This window comes from Sinocyclocheilus anshuiensis, unplaced genomic scaffold (genome assembly GCF_001515605.1).
Source record: "Sinocyclocheilus anshuiensis isolate Anshui unplaced genomic scaffold, SAMN03320099.WGS_v1.1 scaffold1082, whole genome shotgun sequence".
Taxonomy (NCBI): Eukaryota; Metazoa; Chordata; class Actinopteri; order Cypriniformes; family Cyprinidae; genus Sinocyclocheilus; species Sinocyclocheilus anshuiensis.
The window spans coordinates 672,791-692,925 of NW_015542379.1; the positions used below are offsets into that span (position 1 = coordinate 672,791).

At 38.5% G+C, this 20,135-nt stretch overlaps 1 protein-coding gene across 3 annotated transcripts in view; it reads right to left on the reverse strand.

The window, feature by feature from the left end:
- Positions 1–10,943, reverse strand: part of insyn1 (inhibitory synaptic factor 1) — an 87,980-nt gene extending 77,037 nt beyond the window's left edge. The window contains exons 1-3 of one of the 3 annotated variants that reach the window (XM_016491529.1): positions 10,291–10,943; positions 9,794–10,097; positions 8,833–9,622 (exon numbers count right to left, since the gene is read on the reverse strand). In XM_016491529.1, the coding sequence (XP_016347015.1) occupies positions 8,833–8,976 (144 nt within the window). In that variant the 5' untranslated portion in view covers positions 8,977–9,622; positions 9,794–10,097; positions 10,291–10,943. Of the gene's footprint in view, positions 1–8,832; positions 9,623–9,793; positions 10,098–10,290 lie in introns of those variants that run through there. The other 2 variants (XM_016491530.1, XM_016491531.1) reach the window with 2 other exon arrangements.
- Positions 10,944–20,135: the final 9,192 nt, after the last annotated feature.

Consider the following 20,135-nt stretch of genomic DNA (forward strand, 5'->3'; position numbering starts at 1 on the left):
ATAATAATAATAATAATAATAAACATCCAGCTAATACAATGCCAAAAGAAAGCACTTGCTACTTTTGTTCTTTTGTTAATATGCTCATATCACAATTTGAAGGAAAAATGCAGAATCTTTTTTTTTTTTTATTATTCCATTTTACATCATAGCGTAACTTTGATTTCAATTTCAGCTAATTTTCCGTTTTAAACAGGGATTTTGGACGCCAGACTTTTTCCTCAGCCTCGAATGAATGGATTGATGCAATGTGTTCCAGCACAAGCCAGTGGAGCATCGTGATATTTTAACATGCTTTCTCAAACCAATGTTCGATTGTCACTCACTTAAAAATGCCCTTAACATTGATATAATACTGCAAATCTGCTGTTTCATGATTCAAGCTCATGTGACCACAAATTGGTCCAAAACATCCATGTAGAGCACATTAATCTCGTCCACCTCTTTCCATTCGCACAGATGTAATAAAAGACTGGAACAGCCGATTGAGAGGCTTTAAAGGTTAAAGGCTGCCTGAGCCCTGCTGCTTAAGCTCTGACTGTTACAGTTCATTCTATCAGCAGCTACATTATGAGATCATTGCAAACTGGGTCACACTGTAATATCGCAGTGCTGAGATGGATGCTGTTCAGCCGTGCTTGTTTCAAGAAAGTGTGTTATTTTCAAGGACATCATCGCATATACAGTCATGCACGTCGCACAGCACAGTCATCGTACGTGATGGATGCTCAGAGATCACGGTCTGAAAAACGCCTTCGCTCTCCGGATCCCATTATGCATTCAGGCCCTGTTGAAGTTAAGGCTGATAAAAGCATTTGTGCATCGCCGTGTGATAAGCATGCTTGAGAAACAATTAGTCCATGTACAGAGTCAGTCTGCCATTTTTCACCCCATTAAGTTCAGCCCAGTGGTTTAATTCATAGCATAAAGATGCGCCAGGACCCGTCCCATGCTGTTTTCACATGCCATCATCAGCCTGGCCGGCGAAAGAGAGAAAGAGCGACAGACGAGGCATTATCGCTTTCAGTCCATGTGGAGGAAATGTGACTCAATGCATCGCTATTCTCTGCACTAACAGATACTGTATGTCTGAGGTCCCGGTTAATAAGGCAAAAGCTGACGCTCTAAAGACGCTGGCAGATTTTTCAGGCATATTTTTATAAGCGCTCAGGTAAAACAAGAGTTTCAGAAAACAAACCCTGAAAACTCTGGCAAAGGATTGCATCATTTCACGACAAACGTCATTGTGAATATAGTCAAGTCAAGTCACCGTTATTTATATAGCGCTTTTAACAATACAGATTGTGTCAAAGCAACTGTAAGCATTAATTAGGAAAATAGTGTCATTAATGCAAAAGAAAAAGCATAATATAATATAGGGGTGTTACAATATGTCAGGAATATTTAAAAATAAAAACTATGCCATTATTTAGTCACCTTAATGTTATTTCAATGCCACAGTTCAATGAGGGGCAACTACGTTGCTCCAAAAAATACAAAAACACAATAAAAGCAGAATAAAAAAAGCAAGTTAAGCTTAAGTTTGAAAGCTTTAAAGGTTCAATGCAATTTAAGCTTAATCGGAGGAATTTTTTGACATAATGTTGATTATTTTACATTTTTCTTACAATGAGGCCCATTTTTTAGAGAATATAAAAGCAGAAATGTGAAGCTTATGACTATAAAAGCATTTACATTATGTTAAAAAGTTGCATTTTTTGAGCTGTAAAGTGTGTAAATAATTAATTTACAGTTGTTTTATGGTTTAATGTTGTTGTTATGCAAACTAAGTTATAAATCTGGATAACCATACACAGAAAAATAACAGTAAGCAGTTATTTATTTACATTTTATATTTATATTTTAACATTTACAGACTGGCCCCATTCACTTCCATTGCAAGTTACTCACTGTAACTCAGACTTTTATAAGTGGAAATGAATCAGCATTTTGAAACATATACAGTTGATTGAGCTTAACTTCTACTGAAATAAGAATACTACGTATTCTGAAGCCATAGCCATCGAAGACTTCGAAGATAGTGTATTATTCATATGGACCACTTATGCGGTGCTTTATTGCCATTTTTGGTCTTTTTGGTGCTTTTTGTTTCTTTAAAATGTTCTACTCTTGTGTTTTACTGAGAAAAACAAAAATAGTGCATACGGGCTTAGAATCGACATGAGAATAAATGGTGACTCAAATTACATTTTTAGATGAACTATTCATTTTAAAGGGATAGTTCACCCAAAAATGAAAATTAGATGTTTATCTGCTTACCCCCAGGGCATCCAAGATGTAGGTGACTTTGTTTCTTCAGTAGAACACAAACAGAGATTTTTAACACAAGCTGTTGCAGTCTGTCAGACTTATAAGTGCATTACTGCCACCTATCTCTCAAATGGATCATTGACACTATATCTATATCTCAATTAGGAGTGTCGATGGTCCATTTGAGAGCTAATCAATGGCTTTCAATAGCACCTTGAAGAGTCTGGAGAAGGGTGTGATGAAGCTGGAAGCTCGCAGCGTTTGGTAGTTGGACAGTTTTCACCCAAAAACCTTTCCAAACAGGCTGTTGAAATCAGACTCGGATAATAAATCACTGCTTCGTCATCATCATCACACCGGCTCTCTCTGAATACCGGCTGATGCGCTCGTTCCTGAGGTGACTTTCGTTCATTTAAGAAATTAATTTGAGTGAAGGAAATTAGGTCAAGACAAAATGGAAATGGGTCTTTGAAAGAGGGTAAAGGAAGAGCCAGGGTTTGGCTGGATGCTTTGGTTTCTGATTTCTCCTGCCCGGTTGGCTCGAGCCGCAGCGAGAGAGAGCCACCGTTAACAGGCTCCTGGCTTCACCAAAGCCTCCCCGTAATCTCCAGCAAATTGAGTCTGCTGCTGCCGGCCGGGAAATGGCTTTGGATCAACACCGTCCAAAGAGAACCAGTAAACAGGTCCGGCTCTTTTAGAGCAAGTAACAGGTTTTTTTGAGAGTTAGGAAACACTGAGTAAAGGCCCGTCCACACAACGGTAACTATATCACCATCCGAGCTGGGTAGTAACTGATTACATGTAATCTGGATTACGTAATCAGATTCCCAAAAGTTGGTTACAGTTTATTTTAAGGTGTCATTTTTACAGTGTAATTATAAATTTAAGTTCTGGTATATATATAAATGTAATATTAAATGACTAGTATTTACTATATGTGACCTTGGACCACAAAACCAGTCATAAGGGACAATTTTTGAAATAGAGATTTATACATCATCTGAAAGATGAATAAATTATCTGTATGTATGGTTTGTTAGGATAGGACAATATTTGGTGGAGATGCAACTATTTGAAAATCTGGAATCTGAGGGTGCAAAAAAATCTAAATATTGAGAAAATCACCTTTAAAGTTGTCCAAATGAAGTTCTTAGCAATGCATATTACTAATCAAAAATTAAGTTTTGATATATTTATGGTAAGAAATTTATAAAATATATTCATGGAACATAATCTTTACTTAATATCCTAATGATTTTTGGCATAAAAAAAAGGATAATTTTGACCCATGCAATGTATTGTTGGCTATTACTACAAATATACCCCAGCGACTTAAGACTGCTTTTGTGCTCCAGGGCCACATATGGTTAGGGTTAGGATTAGGGTTACTTGCATGTAATTATGCATAATTTATTGTTATTATAATAGTAAGTACATGTAACATGTGTAACAAGGACACCCTATAATAAAGTGTAACCCAAAAATGAAGTACTTGTAATTAGGTTATATTACATTTTAAAATACACATAATCAGAGTACAGTAACTTTTTTGATTACATGATTATATATTTTTTCCCACAATAGCAATAAATTAGTCATACTTTATTTAGCCAACCTCTTATATACACTCAGAAAGTCTTCCAGTTGTGTGGGCATTCAGACAAGTCCAGTCAGCATTTGACCACTGGATTTACAGAAGTCATTTCAGGTTTAAGGAGTGTTCCAACGTTGCATCAACTACTGATCAACACATTAATTTTCATTTGAATAACCCCTAAAAAAAATGCAACTCATTATATACACTAACACTTTAAAACAGACAGAGATGTAGATGTTTGTGAAAGAGGGATGAACACTTAAATTATACCATATTTATTGCATCAAAAATTCTTTATTATTTTTTTTGAAGAAAAAAATCTAATGCAGCCCCATTGATTTATTTTAATATTACATTTTGTTTAATTTTTTTTGTTAGTTTCTCATGAACTTAAAAATCACCAGGCGCTTGCGAACCACCTTTTGGGAAACATCTCAAGTTTGCGATTAAGTTGATATTTAAGATGCACAACTACACTAAGTGACGAAAAAGCAAAAAATTCAGAGAGCAAGTTTGGGTATACCATAATCTTTTGTTGTCCTGTCAACTAATGGAATTTATAATCATTATATAGTCAGTAGCATTATACATCGAGTGAAGTTAGGGTTTGGGGCATATGCTTTTGGTTCTGAATCAATCTAAACACGTCTTCTGAAGAATCCAGCATCAGATCTGATGAATCTGAAGGAATCTGTCTGCTCACAGCGCCTCTAGTGGATACGGTGGTCCTGTCAGAAGGAAGCTGTGTCGGGGCAGACAGAGTAAACAGTCCCAGCGAGAGCGCGGCAGGCTTTGATCCGGGGTTTAAGCCCCCTGTGGTTTCCTCTGCGACCCGACTGATGCTGTCACACTCTCTCTGTCTGTCTGTGAGCGTGAGACGGCGTCTCATCACACACTTCATCACTGCTGCTGTATCTCTTCCCATCACTCATCACTCTCTCTCTCTCTCTCTCTCTCTATCTCTCTCTGGTCGTAGTTTTGGATCTTTTTTTCTTTTTGGGGTTTTTGCTTTTGTAGGGGGTGGTTTGGGGTGTAGGGGAAGCATGGCGGATGCAGGTGTGCGGTTCTTGAGCTCACTCACGCGTCGAGTCATTCAAAAAGGATGACCATTGAAAAGGATGATGTAGATGACATTAAACTGTTCCTTAAGTCAACTAAAAATAAGAGAGGAGTTTTAGTTAATGAGTATTTCCCAGATGTAGGACAGTTTTTGGAAAAAACTAAAAGTTTTATGGCTGAAGGGCGTTTTTCAAATAAAGAAGTGTATCGGTTAAAGAAAATAGTGAGGAAACTTAACGTGGATTTGAATGATGGCAGTGAAAAAGTTTAATTCAATGAATATGATTCAAAGCAGTCTGTAGAGTTAGATAATTCTATGAAAGCCTTGGAGACAGAGATGATTTCGATTTTGCATCCTTTTTGAAGCTTGAGAGCTTCAGTCCAAATTCATCGTAATTGAAAAAGAAAAACAGTGCATTCTCGAAAATCCCTACTTTGTGTTTGAAAAAAAAAAAAAAAAGAATATCGAGCTTTGAGCGACTCCAGTGTGAATGAATGATGACAGAATGTCCATTTTGGGGCAAACGATTCCTTTAATGAGTCGTCTCTTTATTATTTGAGTGAGGACATTAGAAGAGGCCGAGCCGTTTGGTCTGAAATCTCAACTTTCAGAAAGCCATGTTTGCCGTTGCATCACTCCCTCTGCTTCTGTGTGACAAACCAATATCTCAAATTACTGAGCTCAGGCACAGACACTTAACCGAGCTGCAGACACTGCACTGGAGCAAAGATAAGTACTCTTTGTCCAAATGACACTCCTCCTTCTCATTACATGCTGTGAGACACAGTCTCCTCTCCGTATTGTGTCTTTCTGTCTCCGTCTACTTCCTCTCTCTCTCTCATTCCTAGAAAGAATGGCACTTTTTTCACTCTCTTCTGACACTTAATTTCAAGCACTTGTATTTTCTGACAATCCATAGACATCTTGTGTGGGCCCGTTATGCATCTGGGGCGTTTAACCGTAATGGGAGTGTTTATGTTATCGATGGTTTTTGCATGTGAATTAAATAAATATACTACATATTAAAAGCATTTATTAATTTAGGTTAGCATCAATATATAAAATTGTTGATAATGTTAATTTATAACACCTACTTTTTAATTTATTCAACTAGAAATGTAAAAAATGCATGAGTATATTTAGAAATGAAAGTTAACCTAGATCAGGGTTGTACAAGTTAATTAAAACTAAAACCGAAACTAAAACCACTTGAAATTAATATAAATGTTAACTGAAATAAAATATAAAAACACTTTTTATTTTGGCTATGTCAGCAACATTTCTCAGTTCAATTTAGTTTAATTTGATATACTTAAATAGCCAAAATTAAAAAAAATTAAATTAAATTAAATAAATCAATAAAACTACACATACACACCTATAAAAGAGCAAAAACAAAAAAAAATTGCAAAAGCATAACTAAATTACTAAAAGTGTAACTAAAATTTAAATAAAAATTTAAAATAGATTCAAAATATTCATAAAAACTATAATTGTATCTCAATGATACTAAAATAACACTGACCTACATTAATAAATTCTGCAAATGTATTGTTCGTTCTTGTTATGACGTTAACATATATTGCCTTATTGTACCTAATATTTAACCGCACAATTATTGTGAGAAAACAACGTTTCAATCATCCACTGGCGCACGTCCAGTTCAGTCATCATCTGCCCACCATGCCACTCCAAACTCGCATGACCTTTTTAATCAAAGTTATTAGCTATTATCAAAATGTCAAACGGTGATCACTAGCTGTAAAGTTTGGCTCTAATTTAGGGAAACTTTTTCCTTCAGTCATGTCTTATTTCATCTAGTGCACCAGTGCTGCTCCCTCCAAAAAAAAAAAAGGCAAAATGCATTGCTGCCTTTATTTTTAATGCAACCCGGGCTGCGTAAACCATTCCTTTTCTATACACTACGTCTCCTACTCGAACGTCAGAGGAAAGAGAATGACAACATTTCCCTCAGCGTTTGTTTGCAAGGATGATCTTAGCCTGCGGCGGTTAGCATTAACTAAAAAGTGCAGCAGCAGAAACTTGGAGGGTTGAATTTGAGTTGGATGGGAGGAGAAGCGAAAAGACTTAAGACTCGTGCGAGATGCTAAATTCCTGCAGAGTGACAGAACTGATGACTAATTCAGAGCTGCTTGTGCCGTTTTATGTAAGTTACTGGTAGAGTTACATAAGTGTTTTCCATCTCAGCACAAACTTGCAGTACTTTGAAGTCAAACAGGGTTAAAGGGTATAAACACACATATACTCAAACACACAGACATATGTGGGGTAGCCTATGTGGGGTAGAGATGGTTTAACTGTAACCGTTTTGATCTAACGGGAAGAAAAGCAAATGTCGCTGCTAGCAAAACTACCTGTACTTGCTGGTGTGTCAGTACAAGAAACACACACAAGTTTGTTTTTCTATCATGGTGGGGACTTTCCTTTAACATCTACTGTTTTTATACAGAGCTAGTGTTATTTTCTACCCCCTAGAAACTTTTCTACATTTGAATATGTTATTTAAGATGTTATTTTGTATGTTTACTAAGCCATTTTCCTCTTAAGGACCATTGGATATCCCCAAATGCATGTGACTTCAGGTTTTACAGTCCTTATGGGGACATTCAGTCCTCGCAATGTTGGCAAAACCTCTCACACACACACACACACATACACTCAGGCAGAGTCTGCAGTCTTGTGACGTGTGATGTGACCCCATTATTGCGCATCCCTGAAGTATCATTCAGCATTGAGTGTCAACCATCAGTTAGTCCTCTAAAACAGCCAAAAGAATTAAAGATTTTATCCGACATTCGCCATCTACACATCTTCCCCTGGACTGATCATCAATACTCCTTAATGTAAAGCTCTACAGCCATCTCATATTCTTCAACACACACTCTCTCCGTTCAGAATGCATACCCGTCTCGGAGTTTTTGACTTTATTTTTAGCCCGATCCATATGTAGAGTGGGCGCAGAGTCATTTACCCGGGCTACGCCAAGTCCTGGTGTTTATAAATAGCCAGAGCGAGCATTATTCCCACATCATCAATCACGTTGGGGCATGAGTGAGAGACTCGAGGGGGTAGTTCTCCACGCCACACGGTCTGGAGGTGTGAGCTGGATGGGCTAATCTGGAGGGGAACAGATGCCGGTGCCCGGGGAGCTCGAAGGATGACGGATGGTTCGGGAAGGGTGAATTTTAGCTGGTGTGCTAGCCAGAGTGAACTGAAATATTTAATGTCCATATGGAGAGGGAGAGAAACTAAAGAATTCATTATTTTCTCTCGTGCATGCGCAGACTTGTTCACTTTTCAACAATTTCTGGCCCGTTTCTGCACATGAATCTTTTCAGCTGAAATGTGACATTGACACAGACACACACTTGTCTTTTTTTCTATGCCGTCAGCTCACTCCCAAACACAGAGCAAGGAACACACACACACAGTGGAATCTTTTCATCTTGTAACCATGGCAGTTGGTACGATAAAGTAGGAATCCAGCCGATAACAAAGTGCTTACATAACTATTGCATTGCCAAGCTCGACTCCTACCTTGCACACCTCTTTCCCTTCTTCTCTGCCTCTCACTTTTGTGTTCCCTTTCTATTTTTCTCACTCTGTATCCATTCACACCATCATTTGGCATCCGTGCACTGGAAAAGAGCACCTCGCCTATGGATAAAAGAGATAAACCCCTCTCTTTTGGTTCCCAAGGCGGTCAAATTTTAAGGTTAAGGCCGCTCGCTTTGGTTTCTTAGTGTAATGTGGTTACATTGACTCCCCACCTGCTTCAACCTGCCAGTCCAAACTGGAAAACATTCATTATTTATCTCCTGCCGGAGAAACCAGTCACCTGCAGTCCAAACCAAATCGACAGTAGAAGGCAAGCAAACCTTACCTCCCGCAGTTCATGTGCCACATCTTTCAGCTCCTTGAGGATTCCTTCCAGCTGCTTGATCACCATCTTCATGTGGCTGCGGATCTGTTCTCTCTGACTGGGGGTCTCAGAGGGTTCCCGGGCTGGAGCTCCGCTCTGGGACATCCTTCACAGGCTGCTCACGGGCCGGGGTGCGGAGCGCTGAGGGCAGGGGCGAGCCGAGCCACGATCCATGTCTGGGGCCTCTGGGAGCCGCAGTGCTACTGATCCGATCTGGGGCTCGGGCCACGTGGGAAGGGTTCAACATCTTAAATACGCCTGGGCAGCCGAGAGACCTCGCTGGGTCTGGGGTCAAGCCTCCTCTTGCTGTGTACTGCGGGGCATCTTGGGACAGACGCGGATGGAACAGAAGGTGCTGGAATCATTGAAGGACGGTTAGGCTGTTAGATCCAAGAACACACACTGAACTCCAGGATGAAGAAGCGAAATGCGCAAGAAGCGTGGCTCATTTCACCCCAGCATGTGTTTAGTGTGCCTGTGCGAGTCCTTAGGTGTAACTTTGGATGGAAAGCGGTTGTCTATGACGCAAAATTCTTCTCTTCCATGAAGACATGGCAAGGAGAGTTGCACGAGCGACTGATCCACGTAAAATCCAATCCAGGAAGAAAAAGGAAACTCCCAAAGATGCTTTTCTTGCTAAGTGCTTCTTTGTTTTAGATCTGCAACATTTGTCTTTTTTCTTGTGTTCGGAGTCAAATAAAGTCAAACCAAAAGGTGAAATATTCCAACTTTAGTTGTCCTCGAACTGGATCTGGAAGAAAAGGAGAGAGAGAGGGTGTAAATTTAGCCAGAAAGCCAGAGCGATTTTATGTGCGTGTATATATGTGTTTGTCCTCGCTCATTTGTGTGTGTCTGAAACATTAAACCAAGGCAACGGACGTGATGCTTTCAGAGCGATTGCCAAAATTGCAACTACACTTACAATAAGTGTTATGATGAACGTTTCACACGTAATCCCCCAAGGGGCGTCAGACGGAATGACGCATCCTTTCCTCCGGGTCAGAGAGACATTTCTCACCCATTTCATTAAATGGCTGGATAAAGACGGATCTCAATCTAGTTTCCTTCGATTACTGGTGAAATCCAGTTGTTAGCCTTTCTTCAAAAGCCATCAGAGAAGGTCAATTCCATGTCTTTTGCTTCAGGAAGAATTGGAAGAGAATAAAAGAGGAGAAGTTGACCCTTCAAGGCGCAGCCAGAAGAGACAATCTGGAAAGACACAACACCTGGAAAGACAGGAAGGAGAGCAATTTCTCTGTTTATCTGGAAACGTCTCTCTTCCTATCACTTTTTCTTTCCCCCGTGTTCAATTTTCTCAAACACATATCTTGATGTTCAAGCTTCGGTTTACTACACAAAATCAATTACAGACAGCAAAGAGAGACCAAGAAGAACAGATACAAATACAAACATGCTCACCAAATTGAATCCCACCAGCCCCCGTGGAAATACACTTCATAAGGCAGTGGTCTCTGACACGCTTTCTCGCTCTCACCTCTCCCCTGGTCAGTGGTAGAAAGTGCGTGCAGGTTTGCCTTTCCTCTCTCCTGAGGAACGACGGAAATACAGTTTTCGGCTTTGCTGAGCTCGGATCATCCTTCCCGTTTTGTTGCGGCGTCAGTCACCATCACACATGCCGTCTACCTCCCAATCACCCCTACTTCTCTCTCTCCCGTTCCCACACACAATCCCACTCTTTTATGTCTTTCCTTTCAGCGTCCGTCCAGCCACACTCTCCCACCGTCAGAAGGAGGGTTAATTCAGAGCTGTCCTTCAGAGAGAAAGTGAAGCAGCAGCGGAGGAGGAGGAGGAGGAGTGAGGGAGGAGGTGGTGGATGAAAGACTGGCCCCGGTTCCCCTCTTTTCGAGCCCCCGGCAGCCTCAGCTTCTCCACTCCTGCTTTGAATCCTGGAAGTCCTCGGATGCTCTTGTTGCTGCGGAGACCGTTTCCGCCTCGCATTCCGTCTCTTGGCCGTGGAGCAGACACCTCCTGTCGCCGTGACGACAGCCTCTGACTGAGGGAGGGATGCTGCCTTTGCCTCCAATTCGAAACCCTGTGGATCCACGCGCACTCTGATCCCCCCTCTCTCTCTCTCTCTCTCGGTCCCTCCTGCCAGATGGAGGGGGAAGAGGCTGGAGTTTATGGACAGGCTTTGGCTGCTAGTGAAGACGGCTCTCTCTCTGGCTCTGAGGGGGGAGGGACTATGAGGTTTAAAGAGACAGTAGCGAGCGTCACACTGTATCTCTTTTATGTGTCTTCTTCTGTTTATTCATAGCCCTCCATTTTATTTATGGGTGCCTATAACCCTTCACCCAATATAAAAAGTTCTAGTTTTTCATGAAAATGTCATTGTATCATCATCGAATGTTGCAAAATTGCACTAGATACAAAGACTTGTTTTCCACTATGAATTTTCTATTTTAATTTTTCTTTTAAGCACACATCTAAGAAGTATATGATGATATGATATATAAAGATATATTCAAGGTATATTATCTTACACAATTTTATGTCTTAAGAATGTATTTCTTGTTTTAAAGATATTTAAATATTTGGTACCACTTTAGATTAAGGAACACTTATTCACTAAGATTTAAATTCACTGCTAACTGACAGTAAAGCAGTTGCTGTAGTAGATATGTTTAGGGTTATGGGATTTACAATATAGTCATGCATGTGCTTTATAAGTACTAATAAACAGCCAATATGCTATTAATGCACATGCTAATACGCAACTAGTTAATAGTGCTCCCTAATCTAAAGTGCTACCAGATATTTTTACTGAAAAACAAAAGACTGATTAGCAAATCTTTTGTAAATAAATCTCAGGCTTGATTCGGACCCCTGATGGGAGGTTTACTGTAATGTTATGTCCGTTCATCACTCACAGGCTCCGACAAATTGAGAAAATTATTAAAGTAAATCATAAAAATGAGTAAAATATTCCCTTTTGTATCATCCTCTTTGATCAATAAAACATTTCCCCTTCATAAACTCAGCACACTAATACAATGTGCACACTTGGCTTCAAACATATGTTTAGCTGTGTGTTTTCAGTGCACTGTATTGACTTTGCTCTTATTTCTTTGTATTTTTTCTTCTCCATAAATTTCCGCAACTAATTAAACTCAAACCACTTTGTGTAATGACTCAATTCAAACTGTTTTGCAGATAATTTCAGTCTAGAAATGTGAACTCATCGTATTTGCATATGCATTCTGATTGGTCACTTCCCTCACATCAATTTGCATAAAGGATTCTGATTGGTCATTTCTTTCTTGCATCTGTTTTACCATCCATCCAGCAATGAGAAAAGCCTGAAAAACCTAAACTTATCTATAGAAACTTACCTAACATACTCGCTTGCTCCCTCGCAAAGGCTGTTATTCCCTTCAGGAAATTCAAATCTAGTTATGAGTTTATTATGCATTTAGATGTGGCTTAATTAAGGGCTATTGATCTACAGCTGTGAAGAGTGTGATTGGTGAATTCTCCGTTTACAGAAGCAAATGTGTCCCAAAGGCAATGTGCTATGCGTATCTGTGAAATAAGATTATCTGTAATGCTTCGGGTGCTTGAATTCGCTTATACATAAAGCGCTGTGTGTGTGTGTGTAAGGTCAGTGTGTGTGTGTGTGTGTGTGTGTGGGTCTGTGTCGGTGGAGGCTGATGTAGCATTATTCTCACAGATCCATGTAGAAGCGTGTAGGCTTGGAGGAGCAGTTGCATTGCACAGAAAGATGTCCTTGCGATATGCCTTTAAAAGTCGTAGATCATTGCAAACTCTCTTAAACACCTTCACAGCCCTGTTTAGCGTAATTTGGTGTCTAATGAACATCGATAACGGAGTGCATTGGTAAAAATCGTTGACAGAGATGAGTGGCGTTTGACTGCCGTCGTCATCCGCGATAATATTTCTTTAACGCTAAGGTCATTCTGACTGCCGGTTTTTACTAGTCGAGCTGGAGAGAGGCCAAGGAAATATCAGCCCCACTTAATATTTCTGTCCTGGATTTATTGCACCTGGCCCGATTATGGAGAAGTTTTATAGAACGCAATATTTTTCTAGCAGGGCCGCACGCTCGTGCTTTCACAGGTGTACCTCCAGAGGAAATCACTCGGGTAATGTGGTACTACAGAGAGAGGGTGAGGGAATAAAGAAGTGTTCGGGAAGAAGAAAGCGGCTCGTGGGGTTTATTTGACCACTTCTGTTTACACTGCAATGAGCAATCACACCCCAGTTATTTGATACTTCAAGATCAAGTATCTTTTTATTAGACGAGTCAGTATTTGGCTGGCTCGCTGAGATACGGCCGCTGTGTCTCTGTTTGTGTGTGAGGATATGGATTTATTTTTTTCTCATAAACCAAAACTTGAGGGACCCAGCCGGTCGATAGAGGCGTTCTAACCCTCATCCGGTTTCTTGGTCAGACGGTTTCGTCTGTCACAGCCGGAGTTCACTACTGGACAGGAACTGCACGCTTATCACTGCTATTTTAAAACACATGTAAGTGGCATATGAAGCCAACTTCTTCTTGCTTTGGAAACCTGTGATTCTCCTCTCCACAAGGTGGCACAGTGGTGCAGTGAAGACTCTGGAAACACACAATAGAGCAACACAGAGGCCACACAGAGGACCTGTGGAAGAATCTTCATCTGTTCACTTATAAGAATGTTTGGAAATCATTTTGTAAATTTATCACTGAATATATACTTAGCCATTTTTAAGGATGAACTGTCTGGTAAATAAATATGAATAAACTATCTGTGCAAAGCATAGGAGTATTAGAAGATATCAGAACTTTTTTACATTTGAAAAGTATCCTATTTGCAGTTTTGGTTTATTTTCATTTCACACTACAAATATATACAGTAGCAAGGATTATTATAGATAACAAAAACTAAAACCATAAAAAAGAAAAGTTGTTACTAATAGTTAACTGAAATATAATTTATATATATATATATATATATTGAAAACAAAATATTAAAACTAAGACTAAAATGAAAATGGAAAATATAAAAATAAAATCTAAATCTAAATAGTATCTAAAATGATGTAAAGTAAAATAAAATTGTATTTTATTTTTCTTTAATGCAAACACATTTAAACACAGGAAACGTGGTATACTGCAAGGATATGTTTTAGGAGGCTTCATAATAGTTAAATAAGTTCTGATTGGATGAGGCACTTTAGTTAAAGACCGTTATTATATCTCATAAATAAATGTGGATTCCTTTCACTGTTCATTCTATATTTATAAAGTTCATGAACTAGCTAAAACATGTTTTTTTTAAGGACCAGTTATCACTATTAACTAGTTGCTTAGGCATGCATATTATGTGTTCCCTATTCTAAAGTGTTACTGTTAAGGTAAGAAACAATTGGTTCCGTCTATCATACTGCTGTATGAAAGCAATAAGCCAACCAAGCCCATGCATTTCAGTGACTTTACCACGGTTAATAGGGTTTTACAGCACTATACTCCCCATGATACAATCACTATAACGCACATCCTCCAGCAGCAGCTTATTGCTTTATTTGACCTCCTCACATTCACAGCCCTCAAGCTCACCGCTCATCGCTTTCCGTGTTTGTCAGATGAATGTGCGTGTGAGTGAGAGGCTGGTCATGATGCACTTATTTCTTGTTTGTTTTCAGGACAGTTAAAAATGGAAGCCGTGATGTGATGATTTACCCTCATCTGCTCTTCTTCACAAACTAGTGCTCAGTGTTGGAGAGTAACTACAGTAGTTACATGTAATTACATAATTTAATTACAAAATAAATGTAACTGTAAAAAAAAAATGTAATGTAATTAAATTACAGTTATTTACGAAAATGTTAACGATTACAAAGGGGGTCACATCTGAATATTGTCACACACATACAGATTTGATTGATTCATTCCCAAATTGCAGTGACTGCTTTAAAACGTGAGACACCAATGTTTCAGGAGTTTAGGACACATGCTTATTTGATAACGGTTTTATTTCCTACTTGGGTTTATGTTTATGCTTTATTTTTTAAAGATTAACTGTTTTTTTCCAAGGCATTGTTAGATGTTTCTTGTCATAGCTATGCACAGATTAGATTTAAAAAAAAGTATTTTCGCTATTAAACTATATATTTTGATTCTAAATCTGTATTTAACCTCATAACAATATCTAATAATTAAAAAAAGATGTCTGATTTTGTGGTGGCTGTGCTTTAAAATTAAAGTCGGAATGCGCACGGTCTAATTTTGAGCTACAGACAAAAAAATAAATAAATAAATAAAACATTTTGATTTTGTTCAAATTTCAGGTTTTCACAAAAATGTGTTAATTAAGGCTTTATCTAGTGATCCCAATGCTCCAAATACTAATTAAACATCTAAAAGTATCTTTATTTGTTAGTTTTCTGCATAAAGACGACACAGATGGCGCTCTATCCCGATACTCATATACACAGATTTACAGTAGGCTAAGTACATTTAAGTAATCACACGAACATAATCTGTTATATCTCAAGTGAACGTTTGGGGAACTGTTTGGGAAAAACATTGGATATGTAGCATTATATTACACTATACACTTGTTTCTTCCTTATATTTGTTCTTTGCATCGGTTCTTATTTATAACAACAAAGATACAATAAAAATAGCTATCTTGTGATTATTAATCTAGTAATGATTAAGAAAAGACGTGGGGGAAAAGATGTAATGTTGCTGGGTGATTTTGCTTTGGAACCTTCAGAAAACTTGAAATCATTTTAATTTAAATCGACTTCAAACAGGTGTAGCTCAGTCATCTTTCGTCCGATTTCAACAAATCATACAGTACATCACTTTGATGTCACTTTTAATGGAGAATGTAAAATTTAATTTTTGAAAATGTGCTCATTGTGACTTATTTTGCCAGCACAGGTCACAACTGATTAACATTTGAAAACATTCCTTAGAAATTTAGAAAAGTAATCAAAAAGTAATCAGTTAATTTGTAATCTGTATACATTTCCAAAGTAACCTTCCCAACACTGCTAGTGCTCAGAGAGGTCGCTGACTTCATTCACCCACTCGCTCGCTCTTCTTCTTCTTCTTCTTCTTCTTCTTCATGAATGATCGTTTTCTCATTGTCCTTGCCGGGTGCAGGGGCTCCCTGAGCTCCGCTGTCTAACGAGGGCGATGTGTGGAGCTCGCCGACCGACGCCGCATCGCCAATCAGCCCAGGCTTCCCCACCGGAGCACTAACGAGCCACGGCAGCTCATTGGTCACTCCGCGGGAGTCCCATCACATTTCTCCCCCGATCTGGCCTCGTTTAGAGCCACGCACCCTTCAGGAAACTCAGCTTTACAGCGGTTACGCAACGCTGACAGAGTATTTCTGTGACAAAAATCTCACTTCCGGGTTGGTACAAGTATTTTTCGATCGTGGCTCTTCATGACGTAGATAAGGGTGGAACTCCTTATATGGGCATTTCTCCCGGAAGAACGCCCCGCGCACGCATTGACCAGAGCAAGAGCGAGATTGCGCCCATCAACGCGCTTCATCTGGGGGCAGCGCTGCACGGGACTTGCTCGGGAAGAATGTCTCCAAAGTGTGTTTTTGGTTGTAAGGGAAAGATAAATTTGTTCAGCTTCCTAAAGAACCCAGCGTTATGTAAACAGTGGATGCAGTTTGTTTTTCCGGGGTGAGTTTCACAAGCGTGTTTGTTGACGAACGTTTTATAAACAAGGCCCAGTTCGACGCTGGATTTGCACATCGTTTGATACTGAAAGATGGAGCGGTTCCAACTATAAAAGATCCTGGTCATAATTCAGAACTGCAGACGGTAAGTGAAACGGCATCAAATGTCTGTTTTGTTGGCATTCGGTGCGCAAGTGCTCGTCACTCTTTAGCTCCGCCCACGGCGCACCTCCAGGAGCTCTGAACTAAAGACTTTTTGTAGATATGAAGGATGCAGTACGACTCTATAGGTACTCAAGATTAACATGAGATTGGGTGAAACTGTGTGTGTTATGGCCCCTTTAAGAAGTAGACTGCGTGGGAAATGTCAGCGCTGATGTATGCGATGCGATGTGGCTCTGACAGATCTTTTGATTCACTCGCATCTCGCGCAAACACAATCGAGGGCGAGATGTCACTCAATATCGTCGCTATGGAGACCGGAGCGGATGCTGGGCTGTTCTAGCACTCTCCACTTAGACAACGTCTCGTTTAACACACTTGGCTTTAGTGAATAAAGAAACATACTAACGTTTGACTGATACAGTCGGTGTTATAGTAACTTGACTTCTGGGTAGGAGGCAGTGTGGATGGGTTGATGCTTGGTGTGATTATCTTTTACAGTTACTTGTTGCTATTATTATTAGTGCTGTCAAATGATTAATCGCGATTAATTGCATCCAAAATAAACGTTTTTGTTTACATAATATATGTATGTGTACTGTGTATATTTATTATGTATATATAAATACACACACATACTGTATATATTTTGAAAATATTTACATGTATTTACATGCATATATATATATTCTTATATTTTATACTATATATAAACATATTTAACATTTAAACATAACACATTTTTATTTTATGATTATATATACATGCATGTGTTTGTATTTATGTATACATAATAAACATACACAGTGTACACACATATATTATGTAAACAAAAACGTTTATTTTGGATGCGATTAATTGCGATTAATCGTTTGACAGCACTAAATTTATTATTTGAGACCCTGGACCACAAAACTAGTCATAAGAGTCAATTGTTTTATACATCATCTGAAAGATGATGATAATCTTTCCATTGATGTATGGTTTGTTAGGATCGGACAATATGTGGTCGAGATACAACTTATTGAAAATCTGGAATCTGAGGGTGCAAAAAAATCTAAATATTGAGAAAATCATCTTTAAAGTTGTCCAAATGAAGTTCTTAGCAATGCATATTACTAATCAAAAATTAAGTTTTGATATATTTACAGTAGGAAATTTACAAAATATCTTCATGGAACACGATCTTTACTTAATATCCTAATTATTTTTGGCATAAAATAAAAATCTATAATTTTGACCCATACAATGTATTGTTGGCTATTGCTACAAATATACCTGTGCTACTTATACAAGTAAGTATGACTATTAAAAAAAAATGTTAAAAAATAAAATAGATTTTTATGATTTAGTGTCCTCTATGACCTCTGATGGCTTCATTCTGACCTTTCACATTTGCCCTTCTTTAATTTACTAGTATTGGCATTTCTTTCCCATTTTCTTTATACTGATGTTTTCTTTCTAGAAGTGAAACGAATGCATGCAGGTCGGTCTTAGAGTGTGCCTTCATGAATCAATATGGAATAACAAATGCAAAACAGAAATTTATAGTTAATATCTAGATATCAAATAAATGCATGCTGGTTACCGGAGTCTGCCTTAGCTGATCAGTATAAACAACGCATGCAAACACAGACTTATACCTAATATTTGGTGAACAGTATTTTGTGAAAAGTTTCAGTAAAGAAAGTTTGGAGCCAATCATTTATGAAAACTCAATAGCAGTCCTCTAAATCAAATCAGATACCAAAATCCTAGAGATTCACAATAGAAAGTTATTATAGAGCAAATCGTGTCTGTTAAATATCAGTGGTCACACATAACATTACAGTAGCTCAGGAGGTTTATTATGTAGTTTTGCCCTCTAGGATATTCTTGGTAAAGCAGGTCTAGGTGTCAGGCTGAAGGAAGGGGAAGTCATCCCACTTATCAGACAGTAAAGTGCTCTGTAGGCGGCCCTTCATCCCCGTCTCAAAGCCTGTCATCGCCGCTGCAGGCAGGCATCTGTTAGCTCACAGTCAGCCAGCGAATACTGGAGCCTCGAGCGTGAGCTCAGGTGCACAAACACACGTAACAAAGCACATAATGCCTACTGCTGCTCCTCTTTGAAACCGAGTGCTCTCTTTAGGGTGCAGGAGCTGTGCTAGCTGCCTACAGAGGTGAAAAACACAATCGCTGATCCTCACGAGAAGAAGCCATTCGTCTTACTGACCTCTGCGCTCGGAAAATGCCACGTACACACGAGTCAGAGGACAGTAAACCTGAAATGAGGAATAAAACAATAGCAGGAGACAAACATGGCCTTCACTATTACCAAAGACATTAAAAGGGGAAAAAGGACTGAAAAAAAATAAAATAAATACAAATATCATTATAGCAGGACGAAGGACTGCCCATGGAGAAAAAAAAAAAAGGTAAAAATAAAAAATTAAAAAAATTAAATGTAAAAAATCAGTATACATACACACACACACACACACACACACACACACACACATATGCTTGTGTAACTATCAAATTTTTAGACCTTAAATGGTGAATGCGGACTGAGATCCTTTTAAAATCAAAGGTCAAAAAGTCAACTGTTCCCCCTTATAAATATATATGTATATATATGTATATATATATATTTAGTAATTTTATTTATTTAGTGTGCTAGTCTTATTTATGAACTTTATGCAAAATAAAATAAAATAAAAAATATCACTATAGCAGGAAGAAGGACTGCCCATGGGGGGAATAAAAAAATAAAAATGAATTAAAATTGTAAAAATCAGTATGGGGAAAAAAAGGACTGCTTATAGGAAATAATAATAATAATAATAATAATAATAATATATTTAGTAGTTTTATTTATTTAGTATGCTAGTCTTATTTATAAACTGTACGTAACAATGCAGAGTCCCTTTGGATTGATCGTTCACCACTTTACCTTGAGAAATATGTTTCTTTTGTCATCAGAATTTCTGATTAGCATAGCAGCTTTATTCATCATTTATTATAAATTAGGTCTCGGTAAAGGTCTCAGGGAGATGCACACTACTACGGTAATTTTCTGTGAACTTCATGCTGGAAAATATGTTATGGTGATTCCTAATCACTGCAATAAATGTTTTAAAACAAAATAGATTCATGCAATATACATGATTTGACTACTGAGAGAGACAGCTGAAGGCTTATGATGATGGTGACTGAAGTTTGTCCATGAACAATCAATGCATCAAGGCCAGAGCGGAAAGGTAGGAATAGAGATGAAGGAAAGAGAGAAATATAGAAAGAGATTGAATTAATTTTACTGTCACTGAGTTCACAGTCACTCCTCTCATAGTCCACAAAGATTCTCGCTTTGTCTTTAAACTGCAAAAGAGGCCCTTGCAGTGGCATACATACATCAGTTTGCATAGCACATATTAAGGGCCCCAGGGAACCATGAGA